This window comes from Doryrhamphus excisus, chromosome 19, assembly GCF_030265055.1.
Source record: "Doryrhamphus excisus isolate RoL2022-K1 chromosome 19, RoL_Dexc_1.0, whole genome shotgun sequence".
NCBI classification, from domain to species: domain Eukaryota; kingdom Metazoa; phylum Chordata; class Actinopteri; order Syngnathiformes; family Syngnathidae; genus Doryrhamphus; species Doryrhamphus excisus.
This window is the reverse complement of record NC_080484.1, coordinates 4,743,264-4,767,992: the sequence shown is the minus strand read 5'-3', so window position 1 is coordinate 4,767,992 and position 24,729 is coordinate 4,743,264. Positions and strand designations below refer to the sequence as shown.

Here is a 24,729-nt window from a genome sequence, read left to right as displayed (position 1 = left end):
AACTCGTACTGCGTTTTGGCATTATAAGCCCCATCAAGCTTTTAAGATGCTGCCGTATGTGACCATGGCAATGCTCTCATCTGAGCAGATTAGCCGCCATATTTGTTGTGACCAAAGTGCTTGCCGCCTCGCCAGGCTAACCTGTCTGGATGAACTGGACTGCAGCTTCAACGAGATCGAAGCCCTGCCGTCCTCCATCGGCCAGTGCGTCAGCATCCGCACCTTCGCTGCGGATCACAACTTCCTCAGCCAGCTTCCCCCGGACGTGAGTGCACGGCTCTCTTGTGTCTGCTGGTGTTCATTATCTAACCCTGTGGCGCGTTTTTGTCCAACCGCAGATGGGCAACTGGAAGAGTGCAACGGTGCTGTTCCTACATTCCAACAAGCTGGAGTCGCTGCCGGAGGAGATGGGCGACATGCAGAAACTGAAGGTCATCAATCTGAGCAACAACAAGTGAGTGACACGTGTTTGTCCGCTGTACACACAGCAGCTCTTGCAACCAGAGCTGCTTAATGTGGACAATAAACCATGCGGGTGTCAGCGAGACGTCATTAACACCGTCATTAAGCTTGAAATGACGCATCTGTTGGCACGGACTTGTAAAGTGAGAGCACGGAACGTTCTTTATCTTCCCACATCATGTAATTACAGTGAAACACTACAGAGCTATGAGGTGACTAGGCTTGGTATTGTTTACATCAGGATTGTCCACATTGTAAGTTAGAAGTGCACATATATAGCAGAAATATAGCAAGAAAGCAACCAAAAAAAGTCAAAATATTAACAGTAAGTTGTAATTATATGAGAAAAATATTGTCATTTTAGTAGCATGAAGTTGAAATATTAAAAGTTGGAATATGAGAAATAAAACAACAAATACATTTGTCACTTTTGTAAAAATTTAGGTTGCAGAAAAAGTTAGCATTTTATGCATTTATTAAAAATTGCTGTAATTTTACCAGAAAGGCAACATAATGACAGACGTTGTATTGTAATGAGAAAAAACATCTTCATAATAAACAACTCATAATTTACACTACCGCTCAAAAGTTTGGGATCACTCGCAAATTTTTTTGTTTTCCAAAGAAAAACACATTTCACAAACATTTGTATCCATTTCACAAACAATTAAAATGAATCAGATGATTTTCAAAGAAGGATGTACATTTTTGCATAGAGGCCTACTATCAACAACTGTCAGTCCTCTGCATCAATCTCCTGGTATGGCTGCTAATCCAAGTTCATCATTTCATAAGGCTAATAGATTATTAGAAAACCCATCTAAAAGTCTAAACTAAAACTAAAATCTCTTACTATGCTGTTAACTACTCCCTTCAGAGAGCAGCACAAACTGGGTCTAACAAGGACAGAAAAACGATGCACAACTGTGCAAGAAGACAAATATCTGAGAGTGTGTGTAGTTTAAGATAAAGACGCCTAACAGGTCGTCACCTGGCAGCTTCACTAAATAGTAGCCGTCAAACACCAGCGTCAATATCAATAGTGAAGTGGTGACTTCAGCAGCACTGCCAAGAAATAGCCATATCTCAGACTGGCCAAAAAAATGTCCAAGTGATCCCAAACTTTTGAGCTGTAGTGTAATAATAAGGCAAAGTAAGGTCATTTTAGTAGCATAGCGGTTTGAGATATTAAAAGAAACTATATTTTTATTTTTCAAAAGTTTTAATATGAGAAACAAAACAAAATAAAGTTGGAAAATTGTGTTGGAGGGGGGCTATAATGTCACGAGAATGAAGTTAAATTGGGAATAGTTGGGAGAATACAACTTACAAGAAGGGAGTTGAAATAGTTGGAAAATTAAGGGAAAAAAATGTCAGAATTGCTGTAATTTTCTGGGAAAGTCCAACTATTGACAGAAAGAAGTCATATTGTAATTAGATAAAAAGTTGCAATTTTCTGAGTAGACTCGAAGGAAAAATGTAATTCTGGAAGCATGGAGTTGAATTATTAAAGACATTGTTTTAAGTCGTAAAAATCAAGTTAATAAAGTGTTTTGTTTTTTTTACATTGAGAAAATTGAGAGAATTTTCCTGTTTGAATTGATCCCTGGTGCGTTCTTTCAGCGCATGCTCATATATGACGTAACACGCAGCTCCAGACGTTCTTTGCTTTTAAAAATGGAGGCGAGCAATCGGCACTGGACTGCTGCGGAAAGTTTGTTTTTGATCCAAACTAAATTTCAAGAATGGACGAATGGAAAAAACTGACAATACAGAGTTATTCCAACAAGTGAAAGAAAAACTCGGGGAAGTCGGTAGCACGTGATGTTGATGTTTACGTTTTACTGGGCATGCCCCATTGACTATTCTGTTTGATTGTAGCGGCGCACGTAGACAAGAGACTGGAATATTCCTTTCCATGTATACCATTGTTTTTGGAAAAGTAATAGTAACCTGGATTAATTTTGATAAAAAATTGTAATCATTTGACAGCCCGACAAATGATGTTCATTAGTGTCGGTAGCGTTTGGTTCTTCAGGTTTTTAGGCTTTTAAGGTTCCATGCTGATCACGTGACTTCCAACCTGCTTTTGTTCCACTGCAGACTGAGGAACCTCCCCTACAGTTTCACTCAACTGAGCCAGATGACAGCGATGTGGCTGTCTGAAAACCAGGTGAGGCTCATCTTGTTGCCATGGCATCGCAAGTAGCCTTGTCATGATGTCGTTTTTTTCTTTATATTCCGACCTTTTGTTCGCAAGCAAACTGCATTATAGATCACTCAAGACTGATTTGTCAGGATTTGACTTTTTACTGACGGACCATGCCAACATTTTTCATACTGGGCACGCATTTTCATCCTTAAAGAAAAACTGTACTTTTTTTTTTAATTTTGCCCATCATCCACAATCCTTGTGTGACACAAACACACATTTTTCTCCTTTCTGTGCCATCTAAAGATATAAAAAGAGGAACTCATATCCCGATATTCTGACACATTTGTAAGTTAAATAAAACGCAAATAAAGTAAAGAAACATTTTATTTTTGAAAGGTACATATAATGCCATTCTGTTTCATTCATTCATTTATTCATTTTCTACCGCTTTTTCCTCACGAGGGTCGCAGGGGGTGCTGGAGCCTACCATTCTGTTTCATTATGTTTTAAAAATTAGGCCGGTTGATTTTGGTTTCAATGCAGTTCCAGTAGCTCTGAAGTTGGTAACCCATAACAAGATGGCTTTTCCAGCTTCTACGGGATCATGTCTACCAAAATTGAAGTGCAAACGGAATGCTTGTTGTGTTGCGGTTACAGATTGGTTTGTTTTGATAAACGTTTCAACTGTGAAAGCACGATGATCACCAGTGCAATTCATGGCAGCAACTGGAAACGAAACAAAAAACAATGGCATTATACAGAAACAAAGCAAAATGGCATTATATGTACTTTTTGAAAATAAAAACACTTTTTTGTTTCATTACTTTATTTTCCTTTTATTAAAAAAATAAAAACAATAAAATACAAAAAATAAAAATGTCATTAAATTTTTTATTTTTATTTAATTAAAAATAATAATAATTTAAAAAAAATAATAAGCTTTGCTTCTTCCTACTCCTTTTAACCTACAAATGTGTCAGATCATTTTGCCTGACCCTGTAGGTTGAATATCGATTTGTGCTATATATGCCCATATTTGTTTCACAAACTGAGTTCACGCAAATGTAATGTAAGCAATGTTATAGAAAAACAATATATTAAAAGAAAACATTCATTGTTTAAAATAAATATAGAAAAAGTTCAATATAATTCAATCTTCAGTGCAATCATGCTGCATTCACGGTAGTCTCTCTGCAGCCGGGTTAGCGCTTCCATCTCACGTTCCCCATGACGACAGACGGTAAACATAGTTGATACCGTCTTTATACAGCAACCTTTATACTGTCTCTATGCAGCCTCTCCTCCTCCGGATCTTGGCGTAGTGAAGCGGTGCTCAAAGCTAACAGCTGCTCTCGAATGTAAACAATGGAGCAAGCGGCAAGCTACAAACGATGAACATCCTTAGCTGCATGGTTGCTTAAGCTGTCGGCATGGCACAAAAAAAACAAAGTATTCAAAAAGTAAATACACTAAAAACGCTGCAGAAGATACATGACACCTCTGCATCAAATCCGGTCTATATCCATATGAACGATATGCGTGTTTTTATATGGTGCTTAAAAGAAATATCGGTATTTTACAAATATTGACATATCACCCTGCCCTAAAAGAGGCCCGTAATTAATTTAGGTCATGGGGCGCGCCTATTCACCTACAAACCCTGTTATTAAAACACCTCCAAAAACCTCCAGCGTAGTTATATGGTTTCATATTATATCCATGCTATGGCCATGTAGGAATAGGTACATTTTGTCCCTGAAAACATAAATCACAAATACATGCACGGGTTAATAAAAATATATATTTCTAAATGATCTGCCCATATCAATAAAGTATATTAGCATGAATAATACTAATAACAATACTAATAATAGAAATAAAACTAACTCTAGAGTGTATTTGAGGAGTGTGTGTCTGTGTCAGTTAAAAAAAAAAAAGTGTCAGCAAGACACAAGTGTGTGATGAGTGTGTGATGTGTGTTTTTGTGTAATAAATAATCTGTGTGTGTGTGAGCCACAAGTTACGTGGTGCAGTTTGGATGATTGACAGGGTTAATCATTGCAAACATTGCAAAAAAAAAAAAAAAGTTGAACACTCCTCACAAGCAGCTCCCGGGTGCCTCCTCAATAGGTGCTGGTGCATCACCGTCGTGCTTTTGTGATATGCCATATCAATTTTGTATTGGTCACAAACCACCGCATCATTACCTTTTGAATTTTGAAGTATGGGAATACTTCACGCCTTCTGGCCCGACTCACTGATACTTGTTGCCACAGTCGCCGCCATTTTTTGATTCTGAGTAGTGGTGTGTCTTTCGTGAACGAACTGGTCAAAAGAACTAGTTCTTTTTTGTGAATGAATGAATGAGGTCACCGCCCATAAAATACCTGTTCAGTCTGTCGGCCGTTTTTTTATTCATGACCGACTCAGCACTAGTTGGTGCGCTGTTAAGTCGGAACGAACGTGAACATGAGTGAACGGACTGACTCGACACGGCTGACCGGGCCTATGCACAGGGGGAGATCACAGGCTAACAACCAATTGATCCAAATGAACAGCTCTTTTTACAGACTGAACCGGAATGATCCTGTTCACTGAAATGAACGGTTTTGCCCACCACTAATTCTGAGTGAAGGCGCATTGACATGCAGTTCTTGCGTCAACGTATTTTTCCGTCGTCCCAGCCCTAGTACATTCATGATAACACGTAGTACTGTTTTGCCGTATTTTGGGCATTGTAGGAATTAGTGCAACTCCGGAAAATCAACAGTGACTTAATTATGCGCATATGTGTGGAATAAGAAAACAGTACTAAAGCAGGGTTGGGCAAATATTTTGACTCGTGGGCCACATTGAGTTAACAAAATTGTCCGGGGGGCCAGAACATATGTTTAACACACACACACTATTTTATGCTTATAATTTTCCTTTAATTATTTGTCTAATTTCATGTGTAAAAGTGTTATACTATGAACTGTATTTTCTCATTCCCTTTTTTCAGCCACACTTCAGACCACATCAAACTATGTCATTTAATTTGACAGTTTTGTTGTTTTGTTTTTTGTTTGTTTTTACTAAATAAGACATTCGACTTGCAAGTCATGTTGCTAGTTTGTATGTTAAAAGTTGAAATACTTAGAAAGAAACTGGCGGGCCGGATTCAAACACTTGGTGGGCCGCATGTGGCCCCCGGGCCGTAGTTTGCTCAATCCTGCACTAAAGTAAGTCTTACTGTGAGAGTACAATTTGATTGCATTGAAGTATACACGGAAATCCCCTCAAAACGTAAATTCAACTTGAATTCCTCTGTGTCTTTGAATGCAACTCTTCATGGGAAAGTGGGAAATGTGCTACTATTCAAGCGACTAGCGTAGATTTTGACACATGCTATCTTTTCGCTTGCGTTCAATTTTGAGTTCCTTTGGAGCAAGCCGTTAATACATACAAATGTATATCTAGTATGTAATTGTGTCCTGTCATCGATCTTTTTGTTCTTAAAATACAGTATAAATGGGCATATTTCACAGATAGTTGCAACAGGTTCATTATCATGATTAATTAAGTGGATTAAAACTGAATAATTTGATGAAGCTCAAGAGAGATTGTGGATAACGGGCAACATTCAAGAGATTTTAACGAATTGGGTAGTGCGCTTGAACCTATCAGCATAGGGAACACAGTGCAAATGAGACCGACATGGAGGTGTTCATTGCTCTGTGCCTTATATGAACAAGTAATTTTGATGATTGTTCTCCAGCAGTGATTCCCAAAGTGTGGGCCGCAGCCCCCTGGTGGGCTGTGGTGGTACTTGCAGGTGGGCCATGAGAGGTCATTAAAAATATGATTCTTTTTCCAAATATAATTTTTACAATTATTTTTATTGTAAAATATTTATTGCACGATTAAAAAAGAAATATTCATAGGCCTGAGTAATAACCTATTGAGTGTTATTGACCTGCCACAATATTTTAGGAACCTTATACAGTTTATGATTGGAACATAGCTCTCTGGTGATCACGCCAGTCTTGGATGTAGTTATAATATATTAAGTATATTATATTATAGTATATTATATAAAGTATGAGAATTAATTAGATTAAAAGTTTGGGCTTCCTTTATCCCCCTGCTTTCATTTCAATCCTGAATCTTACTTATATTATATTATAATAGTAAAATATTATTATTATTAAGTTAAGTGCTCTGAGAACGCAAGATTTCGTCTGTGTACTGTTTATAGGACAAAAGATGGGCCGCGGACATTTTTTTGATTTTCAAGTGGGCCCTGAGTTGATAAGGTTTTGGAACCCCTGTTTTACAGTAAAAGTGTTTCAGGTTGTGTGACGGTGAAAGATTGCTCCAGGTGTGAATTGGTCTGTACTGAGCCGTTTTTTTTCCCTCGTCTCTCTCAGTCCAAACCCCTAATCCCGCTGCAGAAAGAAGAAGATCCAGAGACTCAGAAAACTGTGCTGACCAACTACATGTTCCCCCAGCAGACCAGGACAGAGGACTGTGAGTATTGATGTTCACGTTTCCCCCGCCCCAAGTCTTAGCAGCCTTTGCCAAATAATAGACACGACCATCTTGAACCTGCGGAAGATGCCTGCATGCATATTTAATATTTAAGCAGGCTACCAGAGACACAGCCGGCATCTCCTGTCTAGCGTCTCTAGCGAGGTGTCGTGTTACGTCAGGTAAAACATCCCCATGGGAGTCATTGGCACGCTACACGCTTGACCCGCTAAAAAGCTTCTGAGTCATCGGAATAGTCTGTGCCTCACCACAAAGTGTCCGAAGTGTATCTTTAAAGATTCCTCACTGAGTCCTTGTTGTCTTTGCGCCATCTAGTGGTAAAACTCAGACTTGCACTCATTCAGTGCAACAGAGAAGATAAAACCAAAACATTGAAACAGCTTTGGTCTGTGCTGATATGTGGGTCATAAAGGTATACAGTACATGAGTACTTAAACATACTTGATGAGTGTACTCAGCAAAGTGTTTCATATGTGTCTCAGACATTCCCAACTCCGATTCGGAGAGCTTCAATCCGACCCTATGGGAAGAGCAACGCAAACACAGAGCTCAGGTGGCCTTCGAGTGCGATGAGGACAAAGACGAGCGGGAAACGCCTCCAAGGGTATGTGACCTTTTAATCATTCCCTGCAGTCCGCTCAGTCGATATTTTATTATCACCAAGATGTCTGCTTTGCAGGAGGGCAACCTGAAGCGCTACCCCACGCCGTATCCAGACGAGCTGAAGAACATGGTGAAGACAGCCCAGTCCGTGGCGCACAGGCTCAAGGAGGACGAGTCCAGCGACGAGTCTGGAAAGGACCCCAAACCTGTTGAGAAGAACCACATTGGAGTGCAGGACGTGGGAGTGAAGGTCACCTGTCATTAAGAGCTTCCGCACAATGTCTTCTCAGCGTCACTTTTCTCACTGGACGTTCATGTTTGTGTGCAGGTGATAGAAGCGCCCTGTTCTAACGGCCTGGTGTCTGACATGGAGTCCAAAGCCTGCAACATCACATTCACAATCCCCAGCCTTCCAGAACCAGCGTCCAAGGACACGTCTGAGTCTTTCAGCTCCCAGCATGTCCCACTCAAGTCGTCCGAGGGCTCCATGATGAACCACGAGGACACGCTGGAGGTACGTGCACCAGCACCCGTTGGAAGACTTGCTGGGAGCCTCAGACCTTTGGTTCATTTGTAATTTGTAAGCACTGCCAGGGGGAAGTAAGGCTAATTTAATATCACACTCTGAGCAAATACACACCACACGTGTGCTGGATGAGCCCAGTTTGTAGTATTAGTATGGAGTTTCATACTTTACATACTTTACATGGATGTTTGTGCCACACGGAAATGTGCAGCTTGCCAAATTCCATAGTTCACATGATTGGATTAGAACTGCCAACGATGAATACAATTAAACAACAACTATTTCTAGAATTGATTAATCATCGTATTTAAAGATCTATGTGACCATTTTTTACTTTCATTACTTTAGTCATGCATGAAGGCAGGTCTGTTGTCTTTTGTGTTTCAGGCAAAACAAGATAGTCACACTTTAGCTTAGAATGTGGAAAAGAGCAATCAACATTTTTGCCTCTTTCTGATAGCTTTCTCAGCAAACCACTGCAGAGACATTCCCATGAAAAGTGTGGGATTTTTCTGTACTTGTGCATAGGGAAATGCACAACTTTTACCACATGTACAAAATAAGGGTGTGAATCTCAGCACTGAGGACGATTCGATACACATCTTGATGCACTGCCAGCGATACCATACTTTAACGATACATGGAATTTTCTGCTGATACGATGCGATACGATTCATCCTCTTCACAATGCGATAATCATTTAGTTCACATCAATGCAATCCGATATGATATGGTGCAATTTCTTGCGATATGATGCAATTCAACATGATGCAAATAAGCAAAGGGAAAAAATGTAATTCAGTATGGTCCTACAAAAAGGATTTGGCTTTATTCCTTCTAGGCACTTGGCAGTAAATTCAACTAAGGTTGAATTGAAGGTTTGTCTTTTTTACTATGCACCACTTCTTGATCATTCTTTTTGCCATCTTAAAACAGCAACCGTTTTTCAAAAACAACTTTCCTCCCACTTTCACATCGGCTATGCAATTACAATAGCAGTGGTTCAGTGGTGGAGTAAAACAATGAAACAATAATTACTGCTGTAACAAATACAGTACAGCAACAACAAAGTTAAAGTGACACTTTTAACAGTGCAATCAATGTTTGTTTATATTCCTGTCTGCAAAACATACTGCTAATATGAATGCACTAGCAGCTAGGCTAATACAGTAGTGAGGAGCAGAAAGTGGAAAACAACTTCTACCATTTTAAAATTGTTTCTAAATTCAGGAAGAAGCGGTAGATCCACTTGTTCTGACGTGATCTGCTTGGTTTTTTCCCCAGTGTCCGACGAGGAACTTGACGGGGAGGCAGGGGTAGACTTGTCTGTGTTGTGGTGTCCCCTTTTTAAGGGGGTCTGCATGTTTGTCGTGCTGCCGTTGTACGGGTTCTTAACACGGCATTCTTTGCAAATGACGGACGTTTTGTCCAGCTTTCCGTTGTTCTTTGAGAATCCGTAGTGTTTCCAAACATACCATTTAAACGTTGCGGGGGGGTTAAATATAGAAACTTCCTCGCTGCTGCTGGCGTGCAAACGTCCATGCTGTTTTACTAGTAGTTGTATGTGCCTCACGGCTTCCGTCCGTATTCAATACAAAAGGGGAAATAATGATGGTGCATTCATGGCACCTGGGGAACAGCATATGGGGTGAAGTTGAACATTAATAAAACAGCGCTTGCATCAGATTTTACCGATACCCACAAACGCATCGCGATGAATCTAGATTTCACCCGTCAATTGCATCCATACCCAGTGAATGAGCTGATGCACTCGCATGGCGCACATGCGCATCAATGTATCGATTGATATCGATTATTTTCCACATCCTTAGTACAAACAAAACCTAGTGGGAGAGCAGTGAAACTACAAATAGCTATTTGTCTTATTAATGTCTAACTTTTTATACCCGACTGATGTGCCCCGCCCTGCTTTTAGCCTTGTTTTTAGCTCTGAATGAATGTATGGATATTGTATTTTTATTTATTTTTTTTGTATTTTGTATTTAAATTTTTATTTGTGAACTGCGTCCAGTGGCATTGCAGTAAAAGAATCATCATGTGTTCGTAACACTATATTGGTTTGGGGAGGAGCTATTGCCTATATCGGTATTGGTTCTTATCGGGATTGGACATCGAGTGTTACACAATATCAGTAAAAAGCCAATATCGTGCATTTTCTCTGTCCAGGACTCTGAGGAGTTGTCTGATGAAGAGGAGGAGATGAAGATTGCTGAGATGAGGCCGCCTCTCATCGAGATATCCATCAACCAGCCCAAAGTGGTGACGCTAAGTAAGGACAAGAAAGGTACATTGTGTGGGCTTTATGTTGAGTATTTTTTAGGGGTGCACGATATGACGAATTCTGACGTCATTCTGATACATCCGATACCATTAACAAATAGCTCAGATAACCGAGAAGTTAAAAAAAAAACCGCTCACTGGGGGAAGACGTTTATTGTCTCCGATATGTAACGTGCTGTGAACACGTGATAGAAACAAACATGGGGTCTATGGTGTGGGAGGTCCCCACTGCCTCAGACACCTCCCACGCACGCACGCTAGCTAGCTCGCTCGCTAGCTCGCTCGCTAATACTTTGCAACAAGAGAAGAAATAACATCAACATTCAACATGGGAAAATCCACCAGCCACCCGAAATGCCAGCGTCGCCACGGCAGTGCCCTGAAAGCCCACAAAGGTGGCCTCAATGCCAAAGAAGCCGCCCCCCCGTACAGTTTGTCCAACAATCCAACATTTTTGAAGTCATTTTACCTCCAGATGTGCACAGACTATAGTTAAATAAAGTTTTTCCAAATAATCCATATAAAAAGTTATTGGTCTTGAGAAGCAGGAAGCTATCGGTCTCAGCTTGGGAAAAAAAATATCATGCATCCCTAGTATTTTCTGCAAGAAAAGAAATAACAGCTTGTAACAGCCTTTTTTTTCTTCTTTTTTTTCTCTTTATAACGTCCAGATGACAGCAAGGATGCAGACTCGCTGCTCGATGACACAGTGGCCAACAGCAACCAGAACAACAGCAACTGCTCGTCGCCATCACGCATGTCGGACTCCGTGTCGCTGACCACCGACAGCAGTCAGGACAACTCCCTGTGTACCCCCGAGAGGGAGGCAAAGATGCCCTTCCTGCCAAAAAGCAGGTCTGTGTTGTGCTGCGGCTTCTTCACAACAGTACACTTCCCACTTTGGCCAACATTTTCCTCCATCTTTGTTCCAGGCAAGAAGATGAGAACATGAACCCGTCCAAAGACACCAGCAGGCTCCTTCATAACGGCAACGGCTCTGAAACGTCTCTCCAGGCGCTGCTGAGGGGCCAGCAGACTGCCACTGAGCCAGCGGGCGACTACGACCTGTCTGTGGAAGCCAGGATGGCCTTCATCGAGAGGGGATTGAACAACGGCATGGAGGATGGCTACACCAAGTGGGACAAGATCAACATGAACCTATCAAACTCGCCCACAGACAACATGGTGCAGCTGGAACCTCACAATGGTTCACTCAGACAGGAGGAAGTTGACGCCAAGCGGGCTTTTGACAACATGCACCATTTTCAGAACGGAAACCAGCAGGTGGTGTCCTTGGCCGGCGTGACGGCGAGCGGCGAGATGTCTCGTAGCAACGAGGAGCTGTCTCCTGAGAAGAGGTGCCACCCCCCTCAGGTGACCAAGTCTCAGAGTGTCAGCAACATAGAAACGGGAGGCATGAAGCTGTACTCGTTTGACATCAATCGCGACACCGCAGCAGAGGCAAGGACGGTGGGCGCCGCCCCCGAGCCCAGTCAGGGCCCCACGGCTCAGGGCCAGAGCATCGTGAGGAGCAAGTCCGCCTCCTTGCTCAACGATCAGACTCTTCAAGTCTACCCGAGCTCTCACGCCTCCTCTTCAGACCTGTTGTCTTCCTCAAAGGTTGCCACCAGCACCAGCAGATACCCAGCCCCCTCCAGCATGGCCATGGGCGCCCCCCCTCCTCAGTACAATGTACAGTACACAAGCAGCGCCGTGCCCAACGAGGGGATGTGGGCCCAGAGGACGCCAATGCCTCCAGAACACCAAGGCTACCTCCCTCCCGCTGCCCACTCACTCGCTAATACCAACTACTCCAACCGCAATCAGGCCCCCCCCTACCCGCTGCAGCCCCAGCACAGGGGGCCCCCCATGGGATCCAAAGCACCTGGGGACATTTGGGCCAAGGAGAGGCTTCAGTCTACCAGCAGCCAGTCCATCGGGGGCACTTTACAACGGCAGAGTAGCACCGCCTCCGTAGGCGAGGGCAGACGGATGCAGCTGCCTGAGGGCGACTACCTGACCTACAGGGACATCCACACCCTCGCCAGGGGCCCGCTGGCCATGAGCCAGGCGGCGCAGAGGCCCATCTCGGCCCGCACTTACAGCATCGACATCGCCGCTCCAGCCAGGCCTCCCACCTCCAGGCCGCCGCCCCACGAGCTTCCGGAGCGGACCATGTCGGTCAGCGACTTCCACTACCAGCAAGGCAGCCCTAACAAGAGGCCCAATGTCAGGGTCAAGTCAGAGCACTCCCTCCTGGATGGGCCTGGTCTGGTGTCGGGGGGACCGGGAAGGGTGCCGATGGACTGGAGGGACCAGGTGATGCGGCACATTGAGGCCAAGAAAATGGAAAAGGTAAAAAAAATACAAAAAAACAAATATGAGCAATAGATAGATTTAAGATAAATTCTACAATGGAATTTTTAAGGGAGGCTACTTTTTGAGGAAAGGGTGTTACTTTGCTTAATGCATCAAGCATTTGCTCTTTGTTGCATGTGTGTTTTGTGTGTGTCACTCTGGGTGGATTGCATGGCCACCGCTGACTTGTGGGCCTGCGCCTGGTGTTCAGAACGCGCTGTCTCGCTCCTATAATTCCAATAGCGCTCCGCTGGGCTCCTCCCACTACGGCAGCTGTAGGGACGTGCGAGCCAGCCAAGGCTCGCTGCTGTTTAGGCCCTACGGCGCCTTCAGCGTGAGTACCGCCACAGAACGTCAGCTGCTAAGGCTAGCCTAGTATCTCCCGCTGTATTAGACCCTTGCAAACATCTGCCACTTGTTCTGTTGGAGGCAAGTGTGAGAATGTTTGGTTTGTCACCACTACCAGCATCCCAAGTCCCCCCCACCAATCCACCAATATTGAGCAGACTAGTTAGGCCCCCCAAAAAGCCCTAATTCATGTTCACGTTAATACCCTGTCCTAATCCTCAAACCGTCAACATCATCGTCTTTTAACTTCCTGTGCTGCGTCATCGTCCTGATCCTCCACCTCGTCATCACTTCAGCGTCACCTCACAACTTCTCACTGCGTGTTCGGGCATCAGAGCTGAGTGTGTGCAAAAGGTAAGTAGAGCAGAACACGCAAGCATTGTAGCAACGCTCAGTCCACATTTAGTTGGATGCCGTGCTCTTTTCTTCTCTTCTTTCTTATGGAATTATTTTTCTGAAAACTTCAAAAAATCAGCCCCACTCTGTCTGGTGTCGATGTTATACCTTAATTAATGACTTGTGTATGAATAATCAACATTATTTGTCTTTTTTTTTTTAAGGAGGATGTGTTTGGACCGCCAGGTCAGCAAAGCTACACTATGGACTCCCGCAGAAAAGTAGGTGGTCTTCATCTTTCTATCACTAGAAGGCGCTTCACCAAAAACAATCTTCTAATTCAGTGTTTCCCGACCTTTTATTAAGCCAAGGCTAATATTTTTTTCTGCAGATTTTGGTCCAAAGAGCATTGTTTTTCCCTGAAAATAGGTTGTTGTTTTCTACAGAAAACTGACTTAAGTCCGCAAAAATGTATAAATAAGTGATAGCACAGGTAGAATTTACAGTATTCATATACTTATTCATTTACATCTAAGACGAGCTGCGTTCAAAATAAACGTGCTTCTGGTATTTTTTTTCCCCACTCAGAATCTGCACGTTTTCATTGGACTTTGTAAAACGTTCCTTACATTAACTACTCGCCGTCCTAGTAGTTGTAGGTGATAAACACCGAAGAAGTTTGGCTAGTAGTTGTACAACCCCTGGCAAAAGTTTTGGAATGACCAGTTGTTTAATTTTGTAGAAAAAAAGCAGATTACAGAAATGCCACAAAACTAAAACATTTAATACTGCAACTTTCTGGCTTTAAGAAAAACTGAAAGAAATCAAGGAAAAAAGTTGTGATAGTCAAGAACAAATTCTTTTTTAGATCAAGCAGTAAGAAAAAAATATGGAATCACTCAATTCTGAGGAAAAAATTATGTATATACCGCTATATAAAAATATTGCCCAACTCTACACAAAAGCGAAACTGTATATACGTAACATCTACTCCACTGTGGCTATTGTCTCATCAATGGAACATTACTGACACCTGGTGACCAGTGTAAAATACTATATATCTAGTCTTTAATGCTTTATTGTATTTTAGTCCATTAACCATTTTTCATTCATTTTCTACCTCTTATCCTCATGAGGGTCGCAAGGGTGCTGGAGCCTATCCCAGCTGTCTTCGGGCAAGAGGCGGGGTACACCCTGGACTGGTGGCCAGCCAATCACAGGGCACATATAGGCAAACAACCATTCACACTCACATTCATACCTATGGACAATTTGGAGTGGCCAATTAACCTAGCATGTTTTTGGAATGTGGGAGGAAACCGGAGTACCCGGAGAAAACCCACGCATGCATGGGTAGAACATGCAAACTCCACGCAGAGATGGCCGAGGGTGGAATTGTGACTCGGGTCTCCTAGCTGTGAGGCCTGCGTGCAAACCACTTGTCCGCCGTGCAGTATATTAGGCCACTGTACTGTACAGACTGAACTTAAAAATGCAACAAAATGGAGAGCATACATGATGCTGAAAAGCTTTGATGTGATTTTGACGCGGTGCTGTGGCGTCGCAGGTGCCTCTGATGAACGGACAGATGAGCTCATCCGCTCGTCCCCACATGAGCCAGGGGTCCATGGCCCGCCACCCGTCCAGAGAGCAGCTCATTGATTACTTGATGCTCAAAGTCTCCCAGCAGGGACCCCCGCGGGCGCCACACGAGGCGCCTCAGCATGAGGTCGGTTTGGCGGGAAATGTGCCACTACAGCCAACCACCCTTTTAGCTTAGCGATTACAATAACAAATTTATTGCACTCGATGCCTTTCAGATCCATGTGAAGGTCGAGAAAAATCCGGAACTGGGTTTCAGTATATCCGGAGGAGTGGGAGGTCGTGGGAACCCCTTTCGTCCAGATGACAATGTAAAGTTTTCTACTTCGCCAAATGGATGGAAGTTTGAATTATTGCAACGTTAACACAACGGGGACTGATCATTTTAGGGAATCTTTGTGACGAGGGTCCAACCTGAGGGTCCGGCTTCCAAGATTCTTCAGCCCGGTGATAAAATCATCCAAGTACGTGATTTCTTTGTACCAATGAGGCACTTTTTGTGGTGTTTTGTGTGTATTTGTATTTATTGTGTGAATACATCTTGTATTCACAGGCAAATGGATACAGCTTTGTGAATATCGACCACGGAAACGCCGTGTCCCTCCTCAAGACGTTCGCCAACACTGTGGATCTGACAATCGTGAGAGACGTTCAAGCGTAGACGGGGACTGAAAATGGGAGATGTTATTTTTATAGATCTGTGGGCACCCGTCAGAACTATTTGTGGTAGCAGAAACGGGAGAACGCCACTTGAATGTAAGCGGGTCGACGCGGCCGCCATCAGCCAACGGGCCGTCACTGTGCTTTCTATTTTTATACAAAAGCAGCTGAAGACTGAGCTCCCCCCCTCATGCAGATATTTCCGCCTTCTACCACTCATCACCATGACCACTAGGGGGCAGGGCTTCCACTTTATCTTTTTTCTCTCCCCGCCTCCTCCCCTTCATCTTTTAATTTGAGCCGTCTGCAGTTGAAGGTGGACTGTGTCACGTGCTTGTGGAGCAGAAACGGAAGTGGATGAAGGCCACGCCTGAGAACCTGCAAACACCCCGCGCCCTGTCCCGCCACGCTCCCATCGTACCTCAGAAGAATCCTCAGCCCCGCCATTGGACTTGGGCTTCTCACACCAGGAGAGCTCAAAGTAGACAGCCGGAGAGATGCTCGGCCTTAAATGCGCTGGAGAGGTTTCTCTTTTGTTCGTCTGCATGACCAAAGTGAGCGTGCATGTTTGGAATGGGGAGGATTCCGGAAGGCTCCTTGAGTAAGAACAGGTCAACATTTCATGTTTTTGTTGTTATTTAAGGCGGCCATCCTGTGGAATCATACTTTCACTTGGGACGTCACCACTCTTTGCCTTTTTTTTTTTTAAGTCCATTTGTGTTAGTTATTTCGGTGTGGGAGAAGCAAGTGCCATAATGACCTTGAACTGTTTGACCTGGGGATGACCTTTGAACCCAGCACCACCAAGCAATAGGCAAGTTTGCAGCTTCCAGGCTTCGAAGCAATAAAGCCTTGTTAGTCAGCCCCTCCAAAAATCACATTGAGACAACATTGGATTGTTTTTAAACCCTTTTAGAAACACCTGATGATTTTACATGATTTTTTTATATCAAAAAGAGAGTTTTGTAATGAAACGGCACATGAAATATATATATATATATGTATACAATAGTGTGAAGAAGAGTCTCTGCGTCGTGTAAATGTTTGTCACTTTTTATCACTTTGATGTTTGTTCAAAGTTTGGAATGGTTTTATTCATTCAGCCGTCAGCCGCATGAATCCAGTCCACTCCAGTCGGACATTTGTGAGCACATAGAAACAGTTTATGCAGTCAAATTTGGACAAGTAGTAAAAGACAGATGTTGTTTATAATCAAAGTCACTTTTGAGTCATGATTTTTTTCCTTTTGGGGTAAATGGTGATTTAATGTGCAGTTTTCGAGGTGTTCCTTGTTGGTGATTCTGATTTCTATTCAGTTAAAGTTTGTCTTTGTAGACAATCTTGGGAGATCATTTTTCTTCTTCTTCCATGTTGATCTGTTTCTGATGATCACGTCTTATTTATTTTGCAGGTTCCTGTCCTGTCTTGTTTTTGTTTTTTTTTTAGACATTACTAATCGAAATGTAAATACTGAAAGAGGAAATGAATGACGAGCAATTTTCAATTGTACCAGCAATAAGTTTCCAATGCAGAGAGGCAGCAGTTTCGAATCGCTCGAATATTTCAAATGTTTCGGTCACAGTGACATTGACATGCATTCATGCCACATTCCAGATTTTGTACATAATGAACTGTTTCTGCCGTAACCTGTGGAAAATAAACGAACGCTCTTTCACAATGAACCTGTTTTGGTTTTGTTTGTATCGTGTTAATGCTGGCCAACTCATAACGTGCGTTCAGCCTTCGACGCTAGGAGGCGCTAGTGCGCCTCACCGTTTGCTGGGAGTCCATTTTTAAAGTTAGAAGAAGCCGGTCAAGCGCCCCTCAACGTAAAAAGGGAAAGAGGAATAATTATTCGGTAAATAAACATAAAACAAACTGGTTTCCACGATGAGTGGTATTCCCGGGACTGCCGTCGTCCAAGTGACTAATCTTTCATCGGCGGTAAGCAGCGAGCAGATGCGCACTCTCTTTGGATTCTTGGGGGACATCGAGGAGCTGCGGCTGTACCCGCCCGAGTAAGAGCAACGCTGCGCGGCCTGGCCAGGCAGGCATCCGCGTGGATGTGCGGCCTGCGCCCGGTCCTCGCACAAACACATCGGAGGACGTCACTGGTGTTCTAACGAGCTACCGTGTGTGTTTGCTTTTTTTTCTCCGCAGCAACGGCCCTCTGTCTTTCTCGTCAAAAGTGTGTTACATAAAGTATCGAGACCCTTCAAGTGTTGGTGTGGCGCAGCATCTCACCAACACTGTTTTTATTGACAGAGCTCTCATAGTGGTGCCATGTGCAGAAGGTGAGTGCAAGCCAGTGTTAGCGCTAATTAACTCCCATAAATTTACTCTATAGTCTTTTACAACGACCTTCCCTTCAATTCAGCTGTTTGCGCTTTCTGGTTGATTTGTGCTACTTTACAGTCTCACGTACACACAAACACACACAGATTGCCTTGTGCGTCATCGAGCACGTCACTGCATACGTAGCGGGCTAGCAACGTTTGCTAATGTTAGCTAGCATAAGGCGATTTATAGCGACACAACGGTGCCAAATGTAAGGTGCTTTATTGTGTGGAAGCTGAGAGAGTCAAACATCCACGCGCGTGGCCAGTTAGTGCTGTGCGGATCCATACCGAAATCGATTCTCATATCAAAATATCGATACTTCGTCATTCGAGTTCATGTTTGAAACGGTTGTCTGAACAATCGGAAACGGAGACGTGTGCATTGGGAATAAAGTTTTCATTCCTAATGTAGTTAGTATTATTTCTTATTATTTTCTTTATTTACATTATTTAAAATACAATTTTCAAATGTTTTATAAGATTCTGTCGTTTGTTTTTATTTTGCATATTAGCTTGGCTATTTTGTAAACTAGCTCAATGTACATCCGGGTTTAACATAACTAAACTTTATTAAATATATCATTTATTTACATAAATAATTCATGTAATTATCTTGTATTCTTTATGTTATGATGTGAAATACATTACTTTACCATTACGGAAACAAAATCGGTGGTATGCACATACCAACTCTAAATATCGAAATATCGGACTTTTAAGGCAACAATAGCAATATTACAGTAATGACGTCATGTCCAATCAGATTGCTCTGAAGGCCGAGCTATGCCAGTCACAGCCACCAGAGGGCGGTATGCTGTGGTGTATTGGCACCTCTCAGCATTCACACACTATTTCTGAGGCAGTTGCTGGTATTTAATTATCCAATTAGCTTTACAGATAGAGATATTTTACTGGTATTTAATGTTCCAAGTAGTCTGACGATGTGTTACGGGAAATATTTATCAGATGAGCTCACTGGGTTCACTGGGGAGTAACTTGAGTACAGTAATGTTGTCATAAACGCAGCCATCACATGTTTGTCGCGTCCATGGCAACACAGCTAACATAATTTCTCCCCCCTCCCCTCTCCTCCTCCTCCTCTCATTCTCCTTTTGCGCCTCCCTAACCTTCGGCAACACTTGAAGTTGACGTGACTTGGTGCTGGATGGAGTTTATTAATTTGGTTTTGTATGTTTTTTTCTGTGTGATTATGTGTGCATATCAGATGACTAGAGCGGGCCAGCCGTTACACTACACTAGCCTGAGTCAGGCATTGTTTTCCAAGCCACAATCCCCGATGGGGCCAACGCAGCCTTCACGGGGGGGGATGTGACCCGGAGAATAGCCCGATGAGCCTTCCAAGATGGACACCTTGTCTCTTTTTATTTCTTATTTTTGTTGAGTTTTAATTTTTAAATATCTCATTTTGTTTCCTTTCATACTTTCCCATGTTGTCCCCTTTCTGCTGTCTCTGTCTAGAAAAGGTGGTTCTCTCTAGCCTTGTGATTTTATATTTGTTATTTTTCCATTTGGTTTTGTTTTTTGATTATTGTCCAAACCCCATCCCCCCTCTCTCTCTCTCCCGCTGCAGCTTGTATGTGGTTGAGTCGGCATGCCGGCGGGATGCTAGGAGGATGACTAACACTTGACTCTCTTGTCTCCTATGACCGTTGCCATAGTGAGAGGCTAGTCGCTCTCCAAGTGAGACCTGGTCCTCTCATGGACTGAACATGTTTATACAAATGCTTCATTTCTCTGACCTGTTCTCAAGTCCACTTAGCTCTTTTGTTTTGTTATGTAGTCCTCAACGTCACCATACAGTATGTGCTGTCAAACTAATGCAGACATTTGTGACACCCGGCCTTGCTTAAACAGCGTGAGTGGCGTAGCCGCCCTCACGAGGCCTGTATCGCCAAGCAAACAGCCAGCCGGGCATCACTGCGCCCGCTCAGGAAATAGAAGCTAAATGAATGAATAATGCTGACTTTTCACTCAACAGTGTGTTGATTATTGCTTGTGCAGTATCTTAATCAATAGCAGGATGCCCCGTGCGATACGTTGTGGTGGTGCTTGGTGGTACAGGCCCCGCCCTCGAGCCTGTGTGCGCTCGTGTGCGTCAGGAAAGCAGATAAATTGTTTTTTTTTTTTGTTGTTATTGTTGTTGCCAGCCTGCCAGTGCTAAAACTTGTTCTTCTCTGTATCTGATGTCCTGTGTGCTATTAGTGATGCAGCCATTGGGGTTGCCTTGTGTTGCCAAACCATCACCCCCCTCTCCCCCCACACGGAAAAGCGCCCACGCATTGCTCACGCGTGGTTCATGACCAATATGTTTCCAGTCCAGGTGACCCATGCATCCAAGTGTTGACTCACTCTCTGCATTGTTAAACGTGTGCACACACACACACAGTTAGCATGTTAGCCGTGTGCTAGCCAGATAGTGCTAAGAAGCTAAACAAAGTGGGATGCTAGGATGGGGGTGGGGACGGGGGGGTGAACTGTATGCTTACTGACCTTGGAAGAACAAGTAGCTGATGTTTGCTTCTGTCCCTGCAGGGAAGATCCCAGAAGAGGCCAAGGCCTTGTCACTTTTGGCCCCCACCGCCCCCGTGCACAGCATCCTCCCCGGTGGGGGGCTGCTCCCCATCCCCACCCCGGCGCCGCTTCAGAACGTGAGTCTGCGTCTCTTCATTACTAGCCACGTTTACATGAGGAGTTTTTCCTCTTTCCGATTGACTTTTCCGAAAACACTGTATACATGGAAAGGAATATTCCAATCTCTTGTCTACATGAGGCACTATAATCAAACAGAATAGTCAATGGGGCATGCCCAGTAAAGCGTAAACGTCAACATCACGTGATATCGACTTCCCAGAGTTTTTCTTTCACTTGTTGGAATAACTCCGTAATGCCAGTTTTTCATTGGTCCAGTCTGGAAATTTAGTTTGGATCAAAAACAAACGTTCCGCAGCAGTCCAGTGCCGATTGCTCGCCTCCATTTTTAAAAGCGAAGAACGTCTGGAGCTGCGTGTTACGTCATATCTGAGCATGCGCTGAAAGAACGCACCCGGGATAAATTTAAACAGGAAAAGATCAAATTCAATCTTGCTAATATTTTATAATTAAACTGGGGACATGTTTTATATAGATATATATTTTCTTTTTATGAATAAAGTATAGAAGGGTTTAGATTCTGTTCCACAGATGGCGGTAATGCACACCGAAAGCTGCTTGCCAACCGCCAATAAACAACAGAAGAAGAAAAACACCACAAAGAAGAACGCACCCTGACAACTTTCCGTTTGAGCGGGTACAAGATACCTCAATCGGATTGGGGAAAGGAATTTTCCACCCCTGGGAATCCCATTATATGTTCATTCGGATTGGCACTTTTCTTTAAGAAATGAGCTGTATACAAAGGTTACATTCTTTCCGTTTATGCAATTGGAATATTTGGGTCCATGTATACGTGGCTAATGACGCGTCCCACAGGACTACAATGTGGTGGTGGTGGTTGGTTTCCGCGCGGGGGTGGGCGTGATCGGTAAATGTTGATTTGACGCATTAGCAAAAAGCAGCACTCGCTGCTCGTTGAGAGGAGCGAGGCATCCGTCTCCAAACGACTCCAAAAGACACTCGATTTGTCGCTTTTTTGAAGCAGAGCTTGGGGGAGGGCAGAGAGCGTATCTGGCCTATAGCCACGCCCATAAGGAAGCCCCCACCTCTGTGACATCACAAAGTTTTGCAACCGAGCGTTTTGAGCCATCCCAAACTTCTTTCAGGGCTCACTTCCAAATGTGCAAACCTCATGATCTGAAACTTTGGAATGGTTTAACATGAGAATCCAACATTCTAACGACATTTATAGGTCAGAAAAGGGGAAAAAGCATAATAGGTCCACTTTAAACTTTTTAGAATGTGCCGCAGTGTGGACACCCCTGGCGTAGCGCGGCTGGAATCCGCTGTAAATTAGAGATGAAGTGGCGTAGTTGACAGACCAGGTGCGTTGTAAGGCGTTAATGAGCGGGCCAAACGGGTAGCGTCTCATCTAATCAAATGGCCGCCACAAATAAAATTGGACCGCAAAAACCTCTAAACTTGGACGTTTGCACTCCCCGCAGCTGAATCTGCCTCTTGTGAGCCGCATGACAGCCAGCATCGAACCTGCCGTGTCGGCACTCTCACAGCCCCCCCTCATGGGCAACGTGGACCCCTCCAAGGTGGATGAGATCAGGAGGACGGTCTACGTGGGCAACCTGAACTCACAGGTGAGTAACGGTGTCGCCCCCTGCTGGCCAGAGGAGAAGATTTTTTTAGTCCTTTGAATGCGAGACCCCCGCCATCTTTCTCTGGCGTGCAGACCACCACGGTGGACCAGCTGTTGGAGTTCTTCAAGCAGGTCGGTGAGGTGAAGTTCGTGCGCATGGCAGGAGACGAAACTCAGCCCACGCGCTTCGCCTTTGTGGAGTTCGTGGATCAGGGGTCGGTTAGCAGAGCGCTGACCTTCAATGGGGTCATGTTTGGAGACCGGCCCCTCAAGTGGGTGTCCTCTGACGCGTGACCTTGAACGCATGTCGCATGGCGCCCACGTGGCTTGATAGCATTTGCTATTCCTCCACCAGGGTCAACCACTCCAACAACGCCATCGTGAAGCCTCCGGAGTTGACGCCTCAGGCCGCCGCCAAGGAGCTGGAGAGCGTGATGAAGAGAGTTCGCGAGGCGCAGTTCACCATCGCCGCCGCCATAGAGCCAGGTAAGACTCCGCCCACATGCCATGCACGGCCACGGTGCCGCTCATCTCAGGTGGTTTCTCTCTGGCCACAGCCGAGAAAGAGAAGCGCTACTCGGGTCGTTCGGGAAGGTCACGGCACTCGCGGTCTCGCTCCGGGTCGCGCAGGAGGAGGTCGCGTTCCAAACACGGGTCAGTCACCGTCTCCTTGTTGAAGTCGTTGTCTTCTCTCACTCTGACCCCATGTCTGTGCTTCCTTCCTGTCTGAGCAGGCCACCACAGAAGTGGTCGAGGAACGACTCGCACGCTCCCCGGGGCGGCCACAGGAGGCGCTCTCGCTCCAGAGACAGGCGGCGCAGCAGCAGCCGCACCAGGTTGGTTGGCACACCACCTCTAAACCGCCGTGTTCGTGTTCATACTCCCACTCACCGCAAACACAACCGCCGCCAGGGTGCGCCGGCGGAGCCGAGGTCGCTCCAGGAGTCCCCCCAGGAAAGGACGCTCGCCCTCGCCAAAGAGGTCAACGTCACACTCGTCACAGTATTACAAGATGAAATGGCTGCCTTTTCACACCACCGTCTGCCGTCTTCTAGGAGTAGGAAGCGACGGGAACGCAGCCGGGAAGCAAGGGAGCACTCTTCGTCGAGGAAGAGGAGCCGCAAAGACGAGGAGCGGACGAAAAACCGAGCCAAGCCGTACAAGGTAAGCTGAGGGGGCAGGGCTTCGTCGGGTGGAGGCGTAAGCGAGCTCTGCTGCAGATGGCGGGAAGATGCTCACATGCACCTGGGGTGGGGGGCCATTGTCTTTCAGATGGGGAGGGGCTGCGACAGAGAGGGCTCGGCCACGCCCACTGAGGACGCGACCTCGTCGCCTTTGGCGCAGCACAACGGCATCCATCGCAGCAGCGACGACAACTGACTCTGACGCGGTTCTGATGGCGTCATCGCTGACGTGTTTGACTCCACCGCATGGAGGCCACGAGAACGCCGCGCTTGACTTTTCGTCCAAACATCAGCGACTTTAATCGACACCACGTCCACCACGCTAACCTGCCGCCACGCTAGCGGGGACCAGGAAGTGTCCACCAGGGTCAGGATGCTTACAGGAAGGTTCTTTTTTTATTTCCTGTCAAAGTTGAGCAGAACTAAAAGCGTCCGTTTCCTGGGACTACTGAGCTCATTTAGACATGGCGGTACTTCCTTGCGTGTGATGCCCTCCATCTTTGTTCGTCGTCACGTGCTGTAAAAATAGATTAGCGACTTACAGACGCACGCCAGGCCTCATCTTGGTGGCGTGGAAGGAAGCGCCCCCTGATGTTTCCTGCTGGAGGCGCCGTGTTACACTTCACGCCACTTTTCATTTCCTGTTTTTATATTTTAGCCGGTGCTGTTACTGTTTTAGTCCAAGCGCCATGTCACTGTCCTCTTCTTTTTCTTTGTTGTAAAAAAAAGACAAAACAAATATTATGTAATTGTATTTACATCTCTAAGGTTTAAAAAAAACAGGAAGTGACATGACATCAGAGGTTATAGGTCACCAGACATAAAGTGCCTACACAACGATTGTACACAAGCATGGTTATTAGCGGCACGTGACAGGCGAAGAAGAAGCTAGTATTGAGCCGTGCAAAAACGCCGAGTGGTCATGGAAGGCAACTTAACTTGAATTTTTTCCCCCGCTTTTATGTACACAAGCTTCTGTTTGACGTGATGAAGTTGTGGAGAAATTTTAGTAAAATGCATTTTTGGAATAAGTCACTGTTGTGCGAGGACGTTGCTAAACA

The 24,729-nt window shown here is 44.6% G+C and overlaps 2 protein-coding genes across 8 annotated transcripts in view; both read left to right on the top strand.

Moving 5' to 3' along the window:
• Window positions 1-17,563, top strand: part of erbin (erbb2 interacting protein) — a 51,570-nt gene extending 34,007 nt beyond the window's left edge. For 2 of the 7 annotated variants that reach the window (XM_058057298.1, XM_058057297.1), the window contains 14 exons: window positions 136-265; window positions 339-454; window positions 2,566-2,635; window positions 7,027-7,126; window positions 7,630-8,000; window positions 8,079-8,264; window positions 10,464-10,581; window positions 11,249-11,432; window positions 11,510-12,932; window positions 13,844-13,900; window positions 15,187-15,348; window positions 15,440-15,532; window positions 15,611-15,685; window positions 15,775-17,563. In XM_058057298.1, the coding sequence (XP_057913281.1) occupies window positions 136-265; window positions 339-454; window positions 2,566-2,635; window positions 7,027-7,126; window positions 7,630-8,000; window positions 8,079-8,264; window positions 10,464-10,581; window positions 11,249-11,432; window positions 11,510-12,932; window positions 13,844-13,900; window positions 15,187-15,348; window positions 15,440-15,532; window positions 15,611-15,685; window positions 15,775-15,882 (3,193 nt within the window). In that variant the 3' untranslated portion in view covers window positions 15,883-17,563. Of the gene's footprint in view, window positions 1-135; window positions 266-338; window positions 455-2,565; window positions 2,636-7,026; window positions 7,127-7,629; window positions 8,001-8,078; window positions 8,265-10,463; window positions 10,582-11,248; window positions 11,433-11,509; window positions 12,933-13,146; window positions 13,270-13,579; window positions 13,638-13,843; window positions 13,901-15,186; window positions 15,349-15,439; window positions 15,533-15,610; window positions 15,686-15,774 lie in introns of those variants that run through there. The other 5 variants (XM_058057301.1, XM_058057300.1, XM_058057299.1 and 2 more) reach the window with 5 other exon arrangements.
• Window positions 17,564-17,655: 92 nt separating this feature from the next.
• Window positions 17,656-24,699, top strand: srek1 (splicing regulatory glutamine/lysine-rich protein 1). Its single transcript, XM_058057311.1, has 11 exons — window positions 17,656-17,899; window positions 18,042-18,175; window positions 20,774-20,889; window positions 22,339-22,485; window positions 22,578-22,756; window positions 22,840-22,970; window positions 23,042-23,138; window positions 23,219-23,320; window positions 23,397-23,465; window positions 23,540-23,648; window positions 23,757-24,699. Exons 1-11 carry the CDS (start codon window positions 17,772-17,774, stop codon window positions 23,862-23,864), a joined length of 1,320 nt encoding a protein of 439 aa, XP_057913294.1. The 5' UTR covers window positions 17,656-17,771; the 3' UTR covers window positions 23,865-24,699.
• Window positions 24,700-24,729: the final 30 nt, after the last annotated feature.

Bases quoted from the DNA above. Each gene is read 5' to 3' on its own strand.
- srek1 (XM_058057311.1), top strand. From the start codon at position 17,772: ATGAGTGGTATTCCCGGGACTGCCGTCGTCCAAGTGACTAATCTTTCA. The intron at 22,486-22,577 runs GTGAGTAACGGT...TCTGGCGTGCAG, and splicing joins TGGGCAACCTGAACTCACAG to ACCACCACGGTGGACCAGCT. The intron at 23,466-23,539 runs GTCAACGTCACA...GCCGTCTTCTAG, and splicing joins CGCTCGCCCTCGCCAAAGAG to GAGTAGGAAGCGACGGGAAC.